Source organism: Crocuta crocuta, unplaced genomic scaffold, assembly GCF_008692635.1.
Source record: "Crocuta crocuta isolate KB4526 unplaced genomic scaffold, BGI_CrCroc_1.0 scaffold219, whole genome shotgun sequence".
In the NCBI taxonomy this organism is placed as follows: Eukaryota; Metazoa; Chordata; class Mammalia; order Carnivora; family Hyaenidae; genus Crocuta; species Crocuta crocuta.
Genome location: NW_027551572.1, coordinates 4,452,408 through 4,474,011, shown reverse-complemented (window position 1 = coordinate 4,474,011; position 21,604 = coordinate 4,452,408). Strand labels below are relative to the sequence as shown.

Genomic DNA, 21,604 nt, shown 5'->3' with positions numbered 1-21,604 from the left:
GGCACCTACTGGTTCAGAGGGCAGAACCCAGAACAAATCAGGCTGCGCCTACTGAGCATGAGGCAACAGACCTGTCCTAATTTACTAATTTCACATATTATCATTATTACAGCTTAGCCATTTGGCTAGATCTCATCTTAGTCTCATGTGGAATGGAACTGTAAGTAATTGACTCTTTTGCACCCAGATACACACATTCATTACCATTAATAAAGAAGAAAAAAGGCAGGATCACAGTGGATACAGTAGTTGTCCTTTCAGATTCCCTCTTCAGAGGAGGTGCTGCTGGGAATATTAGCTACTCGCAGCCCCCAGCGGCACCACTCACTAGGAATTTCCCCAGGCTACTGGGAACTGCGTCCCCTAAGGTCACACCCGCTTCAGGGCTGGCACACAGCTGTGACTGGCGGATGCAGAGATACAATCCAGGACAGTTTGAGCATCTCTGCTCTCCATCTCTCGGAGAAAGGGCAGAGACCTCTGTTGCAACCGCACTGCTATTCCATGTCTCCCTTGCCCAGTCCCGCCTTCGTCACTTCCTTCCAGGCCTAGCTCCTGCAGAAACTCTCCAATAAACTTGCCACACGTGACACTCAGTCTGTTTTGAGGGAACCTAATCTAAAATGAAGATTAATGAATATGAACGGACTAATCCAAACGTGGTGAGTCAAATAAACCTTGGGTTAGCAATTGCAATGAGTTGCAATCAATTGGAACATGTTTTCTCCAGTTGAAGGAAGAAAATAACCTTTTCTAGCCGCACTCCTATATTCACTCTGTAGAAGAAGAAAAGATTGTTAAACTTTTGAAGCAGAGAAACATGAACATTGTCAGCACACGGCCCACAAGAACTCCGGAGGAGAACGCCACGTCTGCTAAGGTACTTCTGACACAGAGGAGGGATCAACTCCTCACATGTGTGTCTTACACTATTTAGGCAACACTGCATCTGCTTGTCCCTGGTGCTCTGTTTAAATGGATGGTTACCCAATGGGAGCCTCTTACCTCCAGGACCAGCCACAGCTGTCCTCCCACACAGTGATCCGCTTTGTAAAACATCCCATAAAACTTTACAACGTTGGGATGATTAGGAAGAAACTGCAAAATGTTGTATTCTGCCTCAATCTCTTCATCCATGTCCTGCACAGGGTAAAAAATACATGCCGGATTAAGTCTAATGTGTGAGGGTAGGTATAGGCATAATATCACTTAAAGCATATTTATTCTATATTTTTAATGTCATCATTACTGTATCTTGAAAATATTTAACAATGGACGTTCAGATCCCATTTAAACATTCTAATTATTACATCAATAAAATATCTTCATTAGATTTTTTTCTTCCTCAGTAGTACTATTATAAATATCTATTTTTATTTTTAAATGTCTGAATTTTCAAAGCAGTTAAGGAGAAGTAGCTTGAAGGGACCCGACGCAGGATAGAACACCTATAACCTCACTGTGCAAAACAGTTTCCAGCATCATAAGTTTGGTGTTCAGTGCTCTGGAAGACGATGCCAGGCCAAGATGAATGAGTACCACATGTCTAGATCTTTGTAGCTTACAAAGAGACTAGCCTCTGTAGAAAGGAGTGAAATACATTACTCTTTCCAAGAAAGTAACTACTGATGAACTCAGAGGGTCAAAACCAAACAACAGTAGAAGAAACAGAAATTCAAGGAAATTTTAAACTCCAAATGGAGTCCCTTCATGCAGATGAGCTGATAAATCATGACTCATTCTGAGATGTCACGCCAGGTTTCATGAAAATCATCCCTAGAACCAGGAAAAGAAATTGAATGCTCAATGTGCATAAAACACTATATTGTAGTTGCAATTTACTACCATTACTTACACTGACTGGATCCAAAATTTTTACTGCAGCCAGGCTCCCATCTCTCTTGTTAGTTACCTTGTAGACCTTGCCATAGGTGCCTTTACCTATGGTCTCTATAATTTCCCAGGTATCAGTGGGATCTGGAAGCGATTCAAGTCCAAGCATCGTGGGATTGTAATGAAACAATCCATACAGATGTTTCCTGATGGGGAGAAAAGTTTGTTATGTGCAAGAGATCACAGGAATTGAGGACAGTGGGCTTTCAAAACAATATTCTTTTTTCTTAACTAGCAATGTTATGGTGTTTTTTTCTTTTTCTTTTCCCCTTTTATTTTAGTAGTTTTTTTTTTTTTTAAGAAAGGTATTTGAAGGCTTTTTAAGTAATGGAGGTAGAAGGTGGAGGAGAAGGCAACATGATTCTGTAATATCTTTAAAACATGATTCTAAAAGGGGAGATTCTATACGCACTATAGGAATGAGCAAGAGGGCCAAAGAGGACATCTGGTCACGACTGGATAGTTCTCATTTTAGGCTTTGCTAGGGGAAGCATCTGAAAGCTAAAGGACTAAGATCTTTGTGCCCAGGTTCTAGTAACTATGACCAGGTCTCGTTCTTGATGGTCACTGGACACCAGTTTCCAATCTCCACGTGCAAAGTGTAGGCTGCCCGGAGGAGGATCTGGTGTCCCTCCCAGGCATCAGTCAAGGTCCAGCACCCATTGCTGACCAGGTCTTGGGGTCTGCAACGATTAGCCAAGCTCAGCCTCCATCCATACAGCAATAGCCTTGTGTGGGAATCACACTGAGCAGTTAACCCAGAGCTACAAACTCACTTTGCCTATTTAATAAGAACACAGCCCTGTGGAGTTAAGTCCCAACAGCTTGACAGGCAAATAAAGTCACCCAAGTCTGATCCTTTAAGTTCAGTTGCTTCTTGATGAAGAGTCCCAAACCCAGTCTGCTTCTAACCCAAGCAGAGGGGCCAGCCTCCAACAGCAAGAGTCATGGCATCCAATCCCCACACAGGGGCTTGGTAGCCAGCCTACAAGAACTCCAGAGGAGAACTTCACCCAGGCTGAGCTCTCTGCCTCCTCTTGGGCATTCCAATCTGTGCTTCTAATTCTAATTATTTTCTATACTGCATCCTCTCAAGGTGCAGCTTTCCAGCCTGGCACAAGAATCTAGTTTTTATCCCTAACCTTCCTGATGGGGGCATTTCAAAGATAAAGAAAACCAGTACCAAAACAAAATAAAATCCCAATGACTGTGGTTGATGCTGGAAAGAACCTGTCTGTCCAGAGTTCACCTGGCAGGAACACCATGCTCCAAAGGAGCCAACAATCAGTACCTCGGGAGCCCACGCAAGATTCACCCTGGGCTGAAGCACTGACCCCAGAAGGCTGGCTGGTCAAAAAGCTCCTGCCTTTCATCTGCTGGTTTCAAGCTTGAAGAAACCAGCCTTCCAGAGTTGAAGAAACTCCAGCCTTTCATCCTGGCCGGTGTTTTACAAAATCAATCTTTCTCACCACATGCTTTGCTATTTTTGCCATCTGTACATTACCTATGCTATTAGTTACTAAATATGCTTAAGTTACTTGTTTTTTCATATTAATAAATTTCTTTATGTTTATTTATTTTTGAGAGAGAGAGTGCACACACAAGAGGGGGTAGGGGAAGAGAGAGATGGAGTCACAGAATTCGAAGCAGGTTCCAGGCTCTGAGCTGTCAGCACAGAGCCCAACACGGGGCTCGAACTCATGAATTGTGGGATCACAACCTGAGCTGAAGTTGGATGCTTAACCGACTGAGCCACCCAGGTGCCCCAATAAATGTCTTTTAAAGGCCCTTTTATCTCCACCCTAAATGCAAAACCAGTATCATTTGCCATATATCAAAATTAACTTCAAAAAGATAATTATGCTGGAAATAATAAAGAGCTATTCAAAAGTTCAGCCAGATTCTGCTACCCCATGCTCTCTTTTTCTGAATAGAAGGGAGATAGCTCATCAAATGATGGCGAAGAATTAAAGACAAGCATAAGGTTTTCCTTTAAAGTCATCAGAAGACCTGAAAAGGAATTAGCAAGAAGATAACTATGTCACCATGTGTTTCAGTGCTCCTTACTGTGAGATCCCCAAAACCTCTCAACACCTTGAGAACTGTTCCTGGCCTGGCTTTTACAACAGCAAAAAGCCGGACCAGCCAGGGGTTCTGGTCAAGGCCAGACAGGACTGGGAGAGTTGGGTGGAAGGGGACTGAGATGTGTTTACTGGAGAGAAGAATTTGGCCCATCAGCCTGGATGCAATTACTTTACACTTGCCAGCACAGTCCCTGTCCCCGCACCAGCAGGGACACTCACACTTGGGCTCAGTGTCCTGACACAGTGGTGCTCAAGTCCAACGGCCTGCATGATCCTGGCCCTTCCTTCCCCGACCAGCGCTGAGATGTGAACTGGCTACTCAAGTCTCTGAACCTCGGTTCCTCCATTGGCATCACAGGGCTGCTGCCACTGGTGATGCAATTGCTTCACAGGGTAGCAGGAAGGATTACGAGATGATGGCGGAATCAAGTGAGCATAATGAGAGCCCAGAGAGGGCGTCTGCCATCATAAAAGCACAGCGCCAAGTTCCGCTTCAGAATAGACAAGACTTAACAGTTTCCCGTTTTGTTTTGTTTCACTTTTAGCCACAAACTAAATGAGAACCAAATTAGTTTTACTCCGATCAGTTAACAGTTTCAGACAAATGGATGCGATCTGGTGTGTGCAAATGAAATTAAATCACAGAATGTGGCAGTGGGAGAGGACCCTGGAGGCCACTGAATCAAGTGGTTTCCTAATGATTTTTGGCCACAAAGCCCTTTTGTTAAATTCAATCACATTTAGAATGCTGGTGTGTAAGCGGAAAGCAGCAGCCCAGGGCTGGCTGAGGCAGGCTGGGAGCTCTGTGCCCCATGGGAGACACGGAGGGTGACTAACCATCCCGGTTCGCCTAGGACTGCCTTAGCTTTAGCAGTAAAAATCCTGTGTCCTGGAAACCTCTCAGAACCAGACACACTCCGATAGTCTGCACCCTAGTCTCTGAGGCCTCCTCAGAGCATTATTAGAAAATCATTGTTTAAGCACCCCCACCCCACCCTCCCTTACCCTCTGGTATGTGCTAAATTGTAGTCTCCCAAATTTATATGTTGAAGTCCTAACCTCCAGTACCTCCAGACATGACTATGTTTGGAGACAGAGCCTTTACTGAGGTACTTAAGGGAAAATGAGGTCATATGCGAGGCCCTAATCCAACACGACCAGTATCCTTATAAGAGATTAGGACACAGACATACACAGAGAGAAGACCATCCTCGAAGACAAGGACCAACACTGCCAATACCTTGTTCTCAGACTTCCAGACTCCAGAACTGGGAGGAAACATATTTCTGTTGTTTGAGCCACCCAGTCTGGCACCTGGGTTTCCCGGGCAGCTAGTCTGGGGAACTTTGTTATGGCAGCCTTAGCAAACTAATACACTCCGATCTTACAGATGAAGAAAATAAAACCTAGACAGGTGTCATGTCTGTTTATAAGCAATGCAGGAACGCCTATCCGGGCCTCCCTACGCTTGATCCCGTGATCTTTGTTCCACAGAATAGAAGAAAGGGAGTCAGCTAATTAACAATGACCCTGTCTGACCAATGGCACCAAATATGCAAAAGTTCTGTGGTGGAAACACTCCCGATCATATGGAGGCTAAATGCCCACAGACCTAACAGATGGCAATCTGCACTCCCTGCTTCCCACCCCCCAGAACAAAATCAACCTCACATGCAGAGACTAATCTACAGTTTGCACCAATGAGGGGCGAGTGGAAGGAAGACCAGATTCCACTGCCACGCCCACCACGTCCATCTGGGCATCCACAGACAAGGTTAAATAAAAGTGCAACAGAACAATAACAAAGTTGCCAGTCCTTCTCTCTTCAGAATCAATACCTGACTCTATCAACTGTCTGACAATTGATTAAACAGTCAGCCCAAACAGTGGCTGCTTATACAGCTCTATAAACATGGTTAATAATCTGCTCTGGGGAGGCAGCTGGACTAGCCCTTCTGAGAACCAAAAAGCTGCTCCTGGTCAGAATGTTAACCTTGAGGGGAGACTGCACATCTGCCTATGTCTGTTTGAGGCAGGACAGAGCTGGACCTCATGGAAATAGCCAGGACCAACGAAAGAAGGCCCAGCGGCAGTTGGGAGTGAAGGGATGAACCTGAGAGCCCGGGACTCTGCAGAACCTCCAGAGTCCCCACGGAGGCACCTGGCCCTCCCACAATCCCTGGAATGGGACCCCTGCCATTTATGTGGACTTGAAATGAAGGAGTAAACTCAGGAGGCTACAAACCTCAGGTTATAAAAGCTAATACTCTCTTTGAAGGACAGACAAGACTAGTCTGACTTGGCACAAGAAAGTGATGCATTTGTCAGTGGGGGGGTGGGGGGCTGAGCCGTTGACAAACCATTCAGAAGTCTCATCAGCCTGGACATGTCTGCATGTGCAGCTGCTCTAAAATAAAGACCCGATGAATACTTTCTGGTTTTGCATGTGGTAGTTTATGTAAATCGATCCCACGGATGGATTTCTCATCAAAGTCACTACTGTCTCAGAGCAAGATTCTGCTGTCCCTGTATCACTGTGGCACCCACATCCTTCCACTGCCAGGAACAGCTATTAGCAAGGCAAAGAGGACATCACCTGGGAAAGATATCCTCACTGAGTGAAAGGGGGCTATACAATATTAGAGGAATATTTTCCCATCTTTGTCACACATCATTAGCCAATTATCTAGGAAACAGCCACACTTCTCAATTAAGCTAATATGAGAAAGAGAGAGACAGAGAGAGATTGGTTGATTTAGTAAGAGACTTTATTCTTGTGGTAACACAGTCCCTTGGAAGTTAAGAATAATTGTCTTTGTCTCGTTTTGCTTTGTTTTGTGAAGGCAAACTCCTAGACAGCAGAAGCTATGTCTCTTCATGGTGGTTGAGAATATTCTTTCTGTTGGTAAGTACAAATAGGCCAAACATGACCTCTGCCTGCTGCTAATAACAGGGCAGGTCTCACACCACCAGCTCAGTTCCAGATCCCTGATCCCACAAGAGAGGAGTGGCTTCCCCAGGTTACACACCACACTGTGGTGAGGAGTTTCACATATGGCTGTAAACTAATAGCACAGCTGCTGCTTATCTTATCAGGATTGAATGTCTAAAGACTTCCTTAGGAGTTTGGGTTTCAATCATCAGCAGAGAACATACTTTTAAAAAATAAGCCACAGAATATTCCATAGTTAGGTTTTGTTAAACTAGATTTCAAGTATCACACACACCCACAAAGTCAGGCATTCGGCTTCCTGATGGAAGAACATCCCACTACCTAAGAAGTGGTATTGCCAAAAAAATTAAACCTGAATCTGATCTTCTAGATTACCAGTTTACAGGAATAAAAAGGGACAGGGTAACCACATCATAACACAGAGAACTGTTGAGTCACTATGTTATACCCCTGAAACTAATGTAACATTGTGTGTCAACTATATTTCAACAAAAAAGGCATAGCAACATGTTAGACGATACCATCTGTGTACAGTAAGCAAAATCCAGACCCTAAATCTCTCCAAGAAACTCTCCAAGACAAATGATCCAATTTCTTCCAAAAAATGAGTTGCAAATAAAAATAAATTGAGACGGATAACCTCAAGGTTAAAAGAGGCTTAAAATACATATGAAATGTGAAATAGTGCAGATTCACAAAAAAACCCAAAATTATAACATTTATGAGATATTCAGATCACTGATTTTGTGATAATATTAAGGAAGCATTGTTAATTTTGTTTTAGTTGTGATAACTGTATTTGTGCTTATCTTTTTAAAAAGATTCCTTATCTTTTAGCGATTCACACTGAAATATTTACAGGTGCAACAATATGATGAAAAAATAAGAAGGGGCGTATACATGACACAACATTGACCATGGCAGGTAATTACTGAAACTGACTACATGGGGGTTCATGATTATATTCTGTTTACTTTTGTATGTTTTCAATATCCATAATAAAAAGTTTTTATTTTTTCTAATGTTTAGTTATTTTGAAAGAGAGAGAGAAAGAGAGTATGTGTGAGCAGGGGAGGGGCAGAGAGGGAGAGAGAGAATCCCAAATAAGCTATGTGCTGTCAGTGCAGAGACAGACATAGGGCTCTATCCCATGAACCAAACCATTGAGATCAATGACGGGAGCCAAAATCAAGAGTCAGACCACTCAATAGACTGAGCCACCCAGGTCCTCCACCCCCCCCACCATCCCATAATAAAAAGTTTTTAAAATTCAGTGTAACTAATGTATGTCAGTGTACATTCTGGAATTTACATACCTGGTCAATCCTACCACCCTAAAGAGTTTCTCCACCACCACTCTCCATAATATCCTAAAGTCTCAAAGTCTCACATAGGCTAGCACTTTATTTGTGTAAGAAAACTAACTCTTTAACCAACAAAAATACACACCAGCATTTGATTCTAAAGCACCCACATTCATACTGTCAGAAAGTCACCTTCCCAATCCACCTCTAGCTGATTGAGGCACAGTCAGTGCCCCTCTGTGGCGGATGTCCCAGCCCAAACCGCCGCTAAATACAGAACTATAGTTAGGAGGAACTAATGAACCGCTGAACGGCACAGGAAAATCAATAGGCAGAAGAGGGCAAGTGACCTTCCTCTGTCCATCCAACTCCTGTTCTTTCTTCCTGAAGGAAGAAAAGAAAAAGAACAACAATTTACAGCACTGAAATGGACAAAAAGACTCATCACCACAAAGGTCTATAATCTTTTTCATCTTGTCCCTGAAAAAGAAGCTGCTTGATGGCATGAAGCTGAATCTGCCCAAGGCTATAAACACAGAGTCAAATAAAAGAAGAGAGAAATACACACTAACTAGCCAGGTGGGCGGCCCCTACGCTGCTGGTGAAAGGCCTAGAAGGAAAATGAAGAACAGTCCAAGGTGAGTTTGACTTTGGCAAGAATGGGAATCCACGCAACAAATCTCACATGGTGCCCTTAAAATTGATGTGTTTAGTGAAGAAGGAAAAAAAAAAAAACATATTAATCCAAAGGAGGAAAATGCTCTTGACAAATTCCCTGTTCATTCATCTGTCTTTTCAGAGGCTCTAAGAGTTGACATCAACGTGGGGTCAAAAACAAGTAGATAAGCTCAATTCTTCCAGAGTTGAAGTGAGCACTACACATCCTCATTCTAAAGTGTGGCTTTTTCTTCCCCCTCCTACTGCTCTTCCCTTGTGCTCTGCCTGTCACTTCTTTGGATTAATCAAAAACTAGACCTGGTGATTCCAAAGTGATTATACACCATCTCCCTTTCATTCAACAACAGGTCACAGATTAGACAAAAATTACCATAAAATTTATCACTGTGCATTCGGGAAGTAGTTTTTAAATGCTAATTGTATGCAAGCCCTAGATTAGGTTCTACAACAAATATAAGTAAAAATAATAAACTCAACTCTGCTTTTGAGGTTCCAAACCTGTTTAGAAAACCCTTAAGACTTCTGGGGTGAGGTGGAACAGTGAAGTCAGGTAAAAACTTCCCCTAAAGTTTCTGAAGTTGAAGTGAATGAACGATGTTAACAACAAAAGGTTGAAATCCAGCAAACAAAACAAAAATATGCTAGCCACAATTCAACAAAAGAAAGGACACAATATCATGCCATAATATATGAAAACTAGCATTCAGGGAAAGTGAGAGATCAAAGATCCCAGTTAACTGCTGTTCTCAGCCATGCTCTCTCTTCTCCCAGAATGGTGGTGGGTTTGGGAGATAGTGAATGGACAAAATTCTGAAAAACCTCAGCCACACTCCCAATTTAGAAAGAAGTAGTCAGAGAGGGAGAATTGGCAGCAGGGAAATGAGTCAAGGCTCATTCACTTATATATTCATTAAGAATTTATTAAGAAAGTATTGCATAATTACTCAAAACTAGGCTATGTGGGTCATTAAAAGGAAGTAGCAGAAATAACCAGGTTCTATTCTAAAACAAATTACATTTCTAAAGATACACAGGAAAGATGCCTCCTGCTAGGTGGGATGACCCTAGCACAGCACTTTAAACAATATTTCAGAAAGAAAAGCAAAATCAATATCCATCAACCACGAATGTACCTAATGCCAAGTGCCCCAAATCAGAGCACAAGATGAACCAATCTCAGAGAGATAGACATTTCCTGATAAAGCTACTGAATATCACAGCAGAGAGAGAATCTTTCAGGTACATAGAACCAATATAGACACACACACACACACACACACACACACACACACACCCTCAAAAACAAAAGAAAAAGCAACAAAAGAGAACAAAAGCTTAGGTTTCCCTCCACAGCAATACTCAATACTCAATATGAGAAAATATGTAACCTCTATGTACAAAGTTCTGTAGGAGACAGAAGAGTGAACAAATATTTTTCTATTTAGCCAAATTGGTGTTCAAGTATAAGGACAACAGACATTTTCAGATATGCAACAGCTCAGCGACTCCATGAGTCCCAGTTGAAAAAAAAAATGCCTTGAATGCCAAATCCAGCAAGCCAAGAGATAAATGTGAAGTTCTAGAAAAAGTCTGATAGGGAGAACTGAACCTATTTACATTTAGAAATAAGGTTAAATAACGGTATGAAGTAGACTTACTTCATACTGGGAATGCTATACATTTCGACAATAAAAAATAATAAACTAAATTCAGCAGTATGAGGAGAGGTAGAGGGAAAAATAAAGGTAGAATTTTCTCACATTTATTTACTTTCTAAAGATGATAAATCAAGAAGTTGAGACTTAAGGATATTATTTGAAATTATAAAGTTAACCAACATTAGCAAAAATAAGGAGAAAGTATATGTGTTAATTTTCTTAACCCATCTCAGTAGTCAACAGATAACTGTTTAAAATTGATAAATTGAGTTTGAAACCACTATGTAAATGTATAAAAGAAGTCTAAAAGACCAAAGAATAGACTATAAATCTCCGACATTATCATGAAAAGTATACTTATTTATATTTGACACATACGTATACCATACAAAGAAAAGTCAATACGTGGGTAAAGAGATGGGATTGGGGTAGGGATGGGGGGTCATTAAAAACAGAAAATATAATGTAAATTAAGAAGCATTCATCCTATAATAAATATAAGATTTCTTAATGAAGCCAAAATACAGAACAAACCAAATCTGTAGAGATCCACATCTAAAATAAACTCTCCATGAGACTCTTTATAATTCAGAAAGGTTAAAAGTAAAAAGGATATCAAAGATAAACCAGTCAAATGGTAAGAAAAAAAGAAAAACATTTATTATGTTAATATCAGAAAAGAGCAAATTCAAGGGAAACTATTAAAGAACATAAAGGGTTATCTGTATGTTCAGTGATAATAATTGAGCAATTACTATGCACCAGGAAATGTTCTGCTCACTATTAGAACCACCAGAGCTTAAATCAATAATGTGCTTATACATGTTATAAAATCTTTCACCACCAAAAATAAAATGTCAAGATTCATAAAAACTTAAACCTCTAGGAGAAACCAACAAAACACAATAATAGTAACAGACACTGTCACCCATGACAAAACAAGAAAACAAAATAATAAGAAACATATATAACAATCAGTATGGTTAACCCAACAGATATATATCAAAGTACATGTCTAACTTCTTTTCAAGTACTTTTTAATTTTAAATTTAACTTTAGTCAGAGAAGGACATTTAGACATATCAAATCAATGGACTAAAAAAGAAAAACCATATGATCACCTCAACAGATACAGAAAAAGCACTTAACAAAATTCAATATCCATTCAGGACTTTTTTTTAATGCTCAGCAACTAGAAATAGAAGGGTACTTCTTCAACTTGATAAAGGCATCTACAAAAACCCTGGAGTTAACATCACATTGAATGGTGAAAAACTGAATGCTTTCACCTCAAGATCAGGAACAAGGCAAAGATGTCTGTTCTCATTAGTTCTATTCAATATTGTGAGGAGCCCCTGCAATAAGGTAGGAAAAAGAAATTTAAAACATCCAGACTGGAGATTAGAAAGGAAGAAGCAAACAGACTTTATCTGCAGATGACATGTCCATCTATCTAAAAAATATGATGGTCTTTACAACAAAGCTACTAGAAATAATTAGTGAGTTTATAAAAAAATACAAGATACAAGGTCATTATTTTAAAATCAGTCATATTTCTATATTCACAGAAAGGAAAGCTTTTCAACAAACAGTGCTGAAACAATTGTACGGCCATATACAGAAAGAAAGGGGTTTTTCCACCTTTTCCCCTCACACTCAAAAATTAACTTTAATTGATCATAGAACAAATATAAGAGCTAAAACTCTATGAAACGTCTAATAGATAAAGATGCAAGGGTGTTCACTGTAGCATTGTTTCTAGTAGAAAACTAGACACAGTGGTAAGGTCCATCATTATGAAGAGATTATGTAATAAATCATAATAATTACATAAAATGAAATACTATCTAACCACATGTAACCATTCAGAAGGAAGGAAATTAATATGGAAAGAATAACAAAAAAAGTTATGTTTTTTCAAAAGCATTGAACAGTATGTAAAGATGAAACTTTTGTGTAAATAAAAATAACATTTATACTTACAACTATTTTACATGTATGTTTATCTGTGTGTATCTTTATATATGTATTCTCCAGAAAGCTACAAAAGAAACTCTTAAACTTTAGGAAGAGCTATCAAGAGTCAGAGAAATGAAAAAGAGAGAGATTAATATAATCTTTAAAAAATCTATACCTTTCAAAACTACTCTTTATTTTGGGGGCTAGTGCCTATATTACTTTATTTTAAAAACTTAATTTTTTTAACAAATCAGAGATCTCTATAGCAGAGATTATTCTGGCCCAGATGCCTGCTGAGATCATGGGAGAACAGAAATCATGTGAAGCTGTAGAAACCCATCTTGAGAAGAAGAAGGAAGTAGAGGAGAAAGAAACCGAGGGACCATGCTGAGGCCTGCTAAGCTTTGTCTGTCCTTGGACATCCATGAAGTTTCTTACTACATTCTTCTAAGAAGTTCTCTCTTCTCACAAGCCAATCTAAGTCTCGCATAAACTGGTTTTAATTCCTAACAACCCCAAAGAAGCCTGGCCTGTACCCTTTTTGAATACCTTGTGTTATTTTATAGTGGTGCAGCCTTACCTTGCTGAAAATGAAGCAATCTGAAGCATGTACCCTGTGAACTCCTGCAGTCAGTCAAGCCTGGTGAGTATGACTTAAATAGAAACTTGTCCAGCAACATTTTATACTTGTGAGAAAATTTATGAAGATTTCCATTTCTGAATATGTTATTCAGAATATTCTGTCTAAATGTTATAATATACTCTGTATGAACTACAAATCATAGAAGAATGCTTTCAAACTGGAGAATAGCTTTTAAAAAGCAATCAGAAAAGTAAACAGTAGAAGTTCAGAGGGAATTTGCACAAATATTAAATATAATAAATACCCAGGGACACCTAAAATAATCTAAGCATACCATATAAGCATGAACAAAGTAGAATATAATTCCAAACTGACATATAAGCAAGTGTGTGATTCAATGGTAAAGGCTGGGACCATTTTTAGGAACTAGCTTAACAAGACAGAACCTATCTGCACATGGCTACATAGAATACATTCAAGTACAGCCTTTCTTAATCTCCCCATTAGAGGTGAACTTATGTATCATGAACTCTTTTCTAGCAGTTACCACATTGCCTGACATTTACTGTTCACATGTTGGTTTTTTCCACGAGGGGGCTCCTAGGCAACAGGTGTCACACCTTTGCAATTTTTTTTCTGCCTCATAGGCAAATGTCCATTGTATAGTAAGTGCTCAATAGATATTTGTTGAATACAAGATTAAAAATCAGAACTTTAAGAACCAGTGAGGTTTTCTTAGTTAAAAAAAAATTGTAGTTTTATAAAACAGTAAGGAAATAAAGGAAAATACTGCAACACTCAAAATAACCACTATTAACTGTAAATATCATTGCAAATAAATACACATACAGCCATTGATTCATTCATGACACAACCTTACTTAAACAAGTAACCTGCGACAGCTTCTTATTGCTAAATTAAAGCCCAAATTCTTCAGTCACATATTGAAGACCTCCACAACCTAAATGCAGCCTTCCATTCTTACCTTAAAAGTCTTTTCAGGGGCACCTGAGTAGCTCAGTCAGTTGAGTGTCGACTCTTGATATTGGCTCAGGTCACAATCCCAGGGTCATGGGATTGAGCCCCCATCGGGCTCTGTGCTGAGCATAGAGCCTACTTGGGATCCTCTCTCTCCATCTACCCCTCTCCCCCACTCGCAAGCTCTCTCTCTCTCACTAAAAAATAAAAAAAATGAATTTAAAAACTCCTCTCATTTCCCTGCATCAAGCTTATGATGAATTTCAACCAAACCTTTCACCATTTCCTAAACCATCCTTGGATGTCTGCACCTCTGTAATTTTGTCCAAATGATTTCTACCATCAAGAATGCTCATCCCACCATATCCGGTAAACAGGAATCCTACCAGCCCGTCAAGAGCCAGCTCATGTTCTTTTACCCCTCCGCAAATAAGCACGTCCTTTTCCTCTGAAACTCTGTAGTGCTCATATATGATCAGGTGCCCTGTGGTGTCGCTCTGTGAATAAACCTCAGCTTCCAAATGAGGTCCCCAGTAAGGCAGAGACTAATTCATAGGAGTCCCCTGTGCGCTTAACATCAGCTCAACAAACATCTGAGGAATAAAAGAAGATGCCGAGTATAGTTAACATGGAGGACTGAATCTTACAGTCTCAAAGCAATGACTTCAGCTGACCCCTGAAGAAAGTAAATGCCTTGGATTAATGGAGTGTGGGAAAGATATTCAAGAAAGAAAAAAATAATGGAGACATTTTGGGCATTTTGACAAGAAAAGTCATTGTGCAGGACTGTCCCACATACCTCAGGATTGTGTGTCCCAGCTCCCCCAGACCCCCTTTCATTGTGACAACCAAAGACATCCCCTGGCATTGCTCCAGGTAAGGATTAATTGAAGGTGCTACAAAGGGACCATGGGCAGCTGGAGAGGGGATTAATGAGCCGTGACAAGACCTGGCTGGAGCAAATGAATTACTTCCACCCAGGAGGTGAGCAGAACACCCAGCACCATCTCTCTGAACCCCTCATGCTGTGATGGAGGAAATAAGTCAGACAACCACTCCTTTTCCTCACTTTTCCACTCATGCACATAGTGAGAAGCAACGAAAACAAGGTAAAGAATATGGTCTCTGGTCCTGAGCTTGATCAAAACCCAGCTTTTACACTTACTAGCTATATTGGCAAGAGGAGAATTGCTCACGCCTCTGTGCCTCTGTCTACTCATCCATAACATAGAAATAATGAAAGCACTCATGTCTTTTTTTTTTATGTCTTTATTTTGAGAGAGAGACAGAGACAGAGCGTGAGTGGGGGAGGGGCAGAGAGAGAGGAGGACACAGAATCCGAAGCAGGCTCCAGGCCCTGAGCTGTCAGCACACAGCCTGATGCAGGGCCAGAATCCACAGACTGTGAGATCATGACCTGAGCCAAAGTCGGACGCCCAACCAACTGAGCCACCCAGGTGCCCTAACCACTCACCTCTTAAAGTCGTATCGTAGACTCAACAAATAGGAAGCATAAAATACATTATTTATTATTACATCCTGGAAAACTCTACTACCTGGAAAAGAGGAATATCACCACTGGATATTCTTTTCGTAACCTGTAAAACCTCAACCTCATCTATAATAGGGAACATTCACTGAGTAAATACTGGATGTTGCACATTATACCACATGCCATACCTCCATGATGCAGTAACTATTACTATTTCTATTTTACAGATAAGAAGCTGATACAGAACCATTCTGCCTCATTGATTTAAGAAATGTTTGGGGCGCCTATCATGACCTGTCGGTTAGGCGTCCGACTTTCGCTTAGGTCATGATCTCGCGGTTTGTGGGTTCGAGCCCCGCATCAGGCTCTGTGCTGACTGCCAGCTCAGAGCCTGGAGCCTGTTTCAGTCTGTGACTCCCTCTCTCTCTGACCCTCCCCTGCTCACGCTGTCTCTCTCTCTCTCTCTCTCTCTCCTAGAAATAAATAAAAACATTAAAAAAAAAAAAAGAAAAAAAGAAAAAAAAAAGAAATGTTTAATGAGGGGCGCCTGGGTGGCTTAGTCGGTTAAGCGTCCGACTTTCGCTTAGGTCATGATCTCGCGGTTTGTGGGTTCGAGCCCCGCATCAGGCTCTGTGCTGACTGCCAGCTCAGAGCCTGGAGCCTGTTTCAGTCTGTGACTCCCTCTCTCTCTGACCCTCCCCTGCTCACGCTGTCTCTCTCTCTCTCCTAGAAATAAATAAAACATTAAAAAAAAAATGTTTAATGAGCATCTGCTATGTGTCCAGCATGTCTCTAGGTGTTGAAGATACAACAATGATCAAAATTGACCATGGGGCACCTGGGTGGCTCAGTCATTTAAGCAACTGACTTCAGCTCAGGTCATGATCTCACAGTTCATGGGTTCAAGTCCAAGGTAGGGCTCTGTGCTGATAGCTCAGAGCCTGAAGCCTGCTTCAGATTCTGTGTCTCCCTCTTTCTCTGCCCCTCCCCTGCTAGTGCTCTGTCTCTCTCTGTCTCTCAAATATGAATAAAAACATTAAAAAAAAACAGACAAAGAATTCATGGAGCTTATATTCTATGAGGGAGAGAGAGACAGTCAACAAAATAAGTAAGAATAATATATAGATGATAGGTAGTAATCAACTGCTATGAGAAAAATAAAGTAGGAAAGGTGACTAGAAAGTCAGAGTGGGTGGCAGGCAGGGTGTTAACAGGACCAAGGAAGACTCACTTAGCAGGATACATTTGAGAAATGACAAGAAAAAGATAAAAGAGTAAAAATCTGGGGGGAAACTATTACAGACAGATGGTACAGGAAGTACAAAGGCCCTGAGGCAGGAGTTTACTTAGCATATTCAAGGAATAGAAAGAAGCCAGTTGCAGCTACACGGGAATAAGAGAAGAGAAGGGAGAAAAGTAGGGTGGGGTCAGAGAGAGATGGGGTGAAGGAGAAGCAGATAAATCACATAGGTCTTTTTCAGCCCTTGTAAGGTAAGGATCTGGCTTTTACTTAGACCGAGATCAAAAGCCATTGGTGGGATCTGAGCAGGAAGGGCATAATCTGACATGTTTTAACAGGTTACTTTAGTGGCTACACAGACAGTAGACTGGAGGAGGGGTCACTTGAAGATCCCTTAAAAGCAAAGTTATTGCAGGAAAAAAGGCTCTCCAGAAGGTATGATCACAATGGATTTTTTTTTTTTCACAGCAAAGTGCTCTGTCTTGTTGAATACATCAGTTGTAGGGAGCCCTCATTTAATTATATTGCAACTGGGAGCCTTTTAGGGTGCATCCACAGCAGCTGGCTAGAAATCACTGCATTCTCACTCATCACTCTTCAGTGATGAAGAGTTGCCTTCATTTAAAAGATAAACTTGAATGCAAAACTGGTTGTCCAATCTCAGTACAATGTTGGCCTGCTATGACTGGTACATTTAGAACACCATCAAGTGGTAGAAGTCCTAAGTGCAGAGAGCGAGGTCTGAGCTTAGCCAGATATTCCACAAAGTATATACCAAGCACCCACTCTGAGCAAGCCACTGAAAGACTTTAAAATGAATCAGACTCAGTCCTGACCCAAGTGGGCATATGGTTCATACAGTGAAAGGATACAGCTTTAGCACAAGTTACTATACAGCAGTAGGTATACAGTATAGGTTGTAGACTACAGACTAACTATAAGTGACATTGGGAGGGAGACGGTCCATTCATCCAGGATGATCTGCGGATGACATCTGACTTGGGCCTTAAAGGGGAAGCTGGAGCTGGACACACAGATGAGCAGAAGGCTTGCCAGGCAGATGAAGCAAAAGAGAGACTGGAAAATGGAGGACTTAGAGTGGGAACCACAATTGGGACAGTTTGAAAGGACCCAGCAACACTCATAAAAATCCCTCAGCAATTTATTTAAAATGGAACTTCTGGGCCCACTCCCCAGCAATTGAGTCAAGAGTGGGTGGAGGAATCTATTTTTTATCAAGGACTTTCAAGTAATTTTTAACGTTTCCCACTCAACTCCACACCCACTTTGAGAAACAATGGTAGCGATGAGTTAAAAACACCCCATGTAATTTCCCCTGTTTTTTTCTCTCAGATAATCCTGTTTATTTCTTCTAAGCACTAATTGCCATAGATACTATTTTCGTTTCGATTTGTTTATTTAACAATTGATTCAATCCATAGAATATAAGCAATGATTTTTCACCCTCCAGCACAAGATTTCACCAGAGAAAATTACAATTATTTTTCTCAGTAAAAACAAGGATTTTACAGGACATGTTCTATTTATTCATGCTTTTTCAGCTACTCATGGTTTTTGTAAAGTACCATTGCTTCCACAAGTGAAATTATTTTTAGGCAGGTAAATAAGACCTTTTTACCTATCAGTATGATCCCAAAATTCATACACTGAAGCCCTAACCCCCAGTATAATAGTGTTCCAAGGTGAGGTCTTTGGGAAATGATTAGGTCATGAGGATGGAGGCTTCATGAATGGGATTCATCCCCTTATAAGAAGAGACCCTAAAGTGATGATTGCTCTATCCCTGCCATGTGAGGCTAAAGCAGACCAGGGAGTGGGCTCTCAACTGTTCTGGTACACCAATCTAGATTTCCCAACCTCCAAAACTATGAGAAATAAATTTCTGTTGTCTAAGCTACCCAGTTAAAGATATTCTGTTGTAATCACCCAAACTGATTAAGACAGTCAACAAGCTAGATCATGGATCAAAATGGAAAACTATATGATTTGATCATTGAAGGCTCTGTATGGATGGGAAGAAAATCTTTCAAATTTACAAGATTTCTTTTTCTAACAAGTTCCAAATTATTTCACATGTTACATAAGTAACCAGTTAGCACTCCTTGTGGACAATCAAGAAGTCCCTGTCAGCTCTACTCTAAACATATGTTCCTGTATCTGGATATCGGTCACAACTACCACCACCACCACCAGGGCCACCGCAGGCCGTCACACAGCCTTTTGGGCAAATGAGAAAACTGACCGCTCGCCACCGCGGCCAGGCACGTGCACCAGGTGTCCAAGCCACTCTCGACTCCCCTGGCCCCCAGCCGGGCTCCCTTCCTGTCCCTGCCTCAGTTCTGCTCCCTGCCTGCCCCCCACGCCAGTCTGTTCTCCACACAGCTACGAGTGGGATCTTTCTCAAAGTTGTATAAAATGCCATTGTAACTAGAACAGGATCCAGCCCCCTCCAACCTTGGCGCGGAAGACCCCTCTCCCTTTGAGGCCGCACCTTCTGCTCGTCTCTCACCCACCGTCTGCCATCTTGCAATTGGCCCAATGCTCTGTATTCCTTCCCACCTCAGGCATCAGGTTACCCTTGCATTCTCCTGCTCCTTCCTACTTTTAAGGGCTCCGCTGGCGTACCTCGGCCAGGGAAACTTCTGGAACCACCATGCTCACGGTGGAGCCCGAGGAGGTGGGCTGAGTGTGCTAGATTGGGCTGGGGTTCCTTGAGGCATCACCAGCAGGGGTACAGTGATCGCGGTTGGGATAGGAGTGAAGAGGAACGCTGCCCGAAGGAGGTGAGCTTTGTAAGAGGCCCCTGTGCAGAGCGGGGCCCTTCCTGGGGAGTTGCAAGAAGCAGCAGCAAAAAAAAAATATATAAAACGTTGGTTTGTGTGCTTCTGAGCTGTTGAGTCTTATCTTGGACCTCCAGTTGGGCAAGTGGCCCTGCTGCAGCGAGGGTGCAGGGAGAGACCCTACATACAGCACCCTGCTCACCAGGAAGACCCAGGGGCCAGGAAGCAGCCGCGAGGCTCACCGGAATATCTCCCTCCCCTCTGCACTTGCCAGGGAAGGGAGCCAGGTCTTCACTACCACCTCAGCGGTAGGCTGCATCCAGAGCCGGGGAAGTCAGAGATTTCTCTCGTGGCTGGTGAAATATGCACTGAACTGGAAAGCAGGAGACCTTGTATTTCTGGAATCTGGGCAATATCTTTTTTTCCCCTTAAGTTTATTTATTTATTTATTTACTTACTTACTTACTTATTTACTTATTGAAAGAGAGAGAGAGAGAGAGAGAGAGAGAGTGTGTGTGTGTGTGTGCGCCTGGAGAGAAGCAGAGAAAAAGGGAGATAGAATCCAAGGAGGCTCTAGGCTATAAGCACAGAGCCTGACTTCTGGCTGGATCTCACTAACCTCAAAATCATGACCTGACCCAAAACCAAGAGTCAGACGCCTAAAAGACTGAGCCACCCAGGTGCTCCCCTGGGCAAAATCTTATATCTCTTAAGTTATTTGTTCCTCTGTTTCCTAATCTGAAGAATGAGGTGGTTGAACTAATCACTGCTTTTCAAAGCTGGCCCCAGGCACTACTCACAGTACTCGCTCAAACCCAGGGCTGCTGACACTGAATCTTGGGGCAGGGCAGGAACTGGCATTTGGCAGGGCTCCCTGGGTAATTCCCATGATCTCTGAGTTCATCTCTAGGTTCCCTTCTCTAAAGTACTATGAATTTTAAACCTTAAACCTATACAAATATTGGGGAGAGAGGGAAAAATCGTGGCATAATTGAATTTATCTAATATCATTCAGATTGTCATGTTACCAAATCACAAATCAGTCAGGACGTTGCACTCACTTAGGAGCAATACATAAGCACAGCTATGACAAATTATTAACTAAATGATCAGATTTTCCCCTTCCTCACCAAAGCATGGGGAAATTTATCTTAGCTTCAGCTGCCTTAAGCCTCTCTGAATAAAATACATTAAAAATAACTGCAAATTACTGATGACTAATGCCCTTCAATTTGGCCTCAAGCTGAGAAATTCTGTGCAGAATAAAGTGGTTTATAATCCCACACGTCCATTCTATTATAAACTGCAGGTGGCAAATCAAGTGGCTATGAAATACTCTGTGTGTGTGTGTGTGTGTGTGTGTGTGTGTGTGTGAAAAATCAGTACTTGAGGAGGGTATTTCTTCACTCCTTTAATGGGGCTTTAACAGCCCCGACAAAAGGCAGATGGTAGCCCTGAGGATCTAGGAATCTGGGTGGTGCCCTCACAAGCGCCTGAGGCTAGAGTGGCCTTCACCCTCCTCTACTGCACACCAGCCAAGGCAGCTGCTCCTGCCCTTTGCAGAAAAGCAGTCTAAAGCAAGCAGAGAAGAAAGCTGGAACGAAAATAATTGCAACTCACACTGATGACCTATTTTCTGAATCCGGCTTATCCGAGATTGGATTCTTACTCCTCCAAAAAGCAGCAGAACACTTCATGTCCAGAAAATGGTGTCTTTGAGGAGCACATGGACCAGAATGTATGACACATCATCAGCCGAGAACTATTTTCTGACCCAGGTTCCAAGTGGTGTTAGCCTCAGACAGCTATTGGGGGGAGGGGCTGATAAATCTGCCAAATCCTTGGTGGCTTTGCTTCCCTGCCAGCCAAGATTAACATGATGCTAATCGGCAGCGAACCTAATCTATTTAGTGTCTCCTACCAGCGCGAGCAGCAGAATCAAAACCATCTTCCCAGACCCCAAGTACACATCATGGAATAT

The 21,604-nt window shown here is 41.7% G+C and overlaps 1 protein-coding gene across 1 annotated transcript in view; it reads right to left on the bottom strand.

Annotated features, from left to right (window-relative positions):
- MYO3B (myosin IIIB) overlaps positions 1-21,320 on the bottom strand; it is a 399,691-nt gene extending 378,371 nt beyond the window's left edge. The window contains exons 1-3 of the mRNA XM_077751146.1: positions 21,244-21,320; positions 1,856-2,039; positions 1,006-1,140 (exon numbers count right to left, since the gene is read on the bottom strand). Of these exons, the coding sequence (XP_077607272.1) occupies positions 1,006-1,140; positions 1,856-2,039; positions 21,244-21,320 (396 nt within the window). The remainder of the gene's footprint in view (positions 1-1,005; positions 1,141-1,855; positions 2,040-21,243) is intronic.
- Positions 21,321-21,604: the final 284 nt, after the last annotated feature.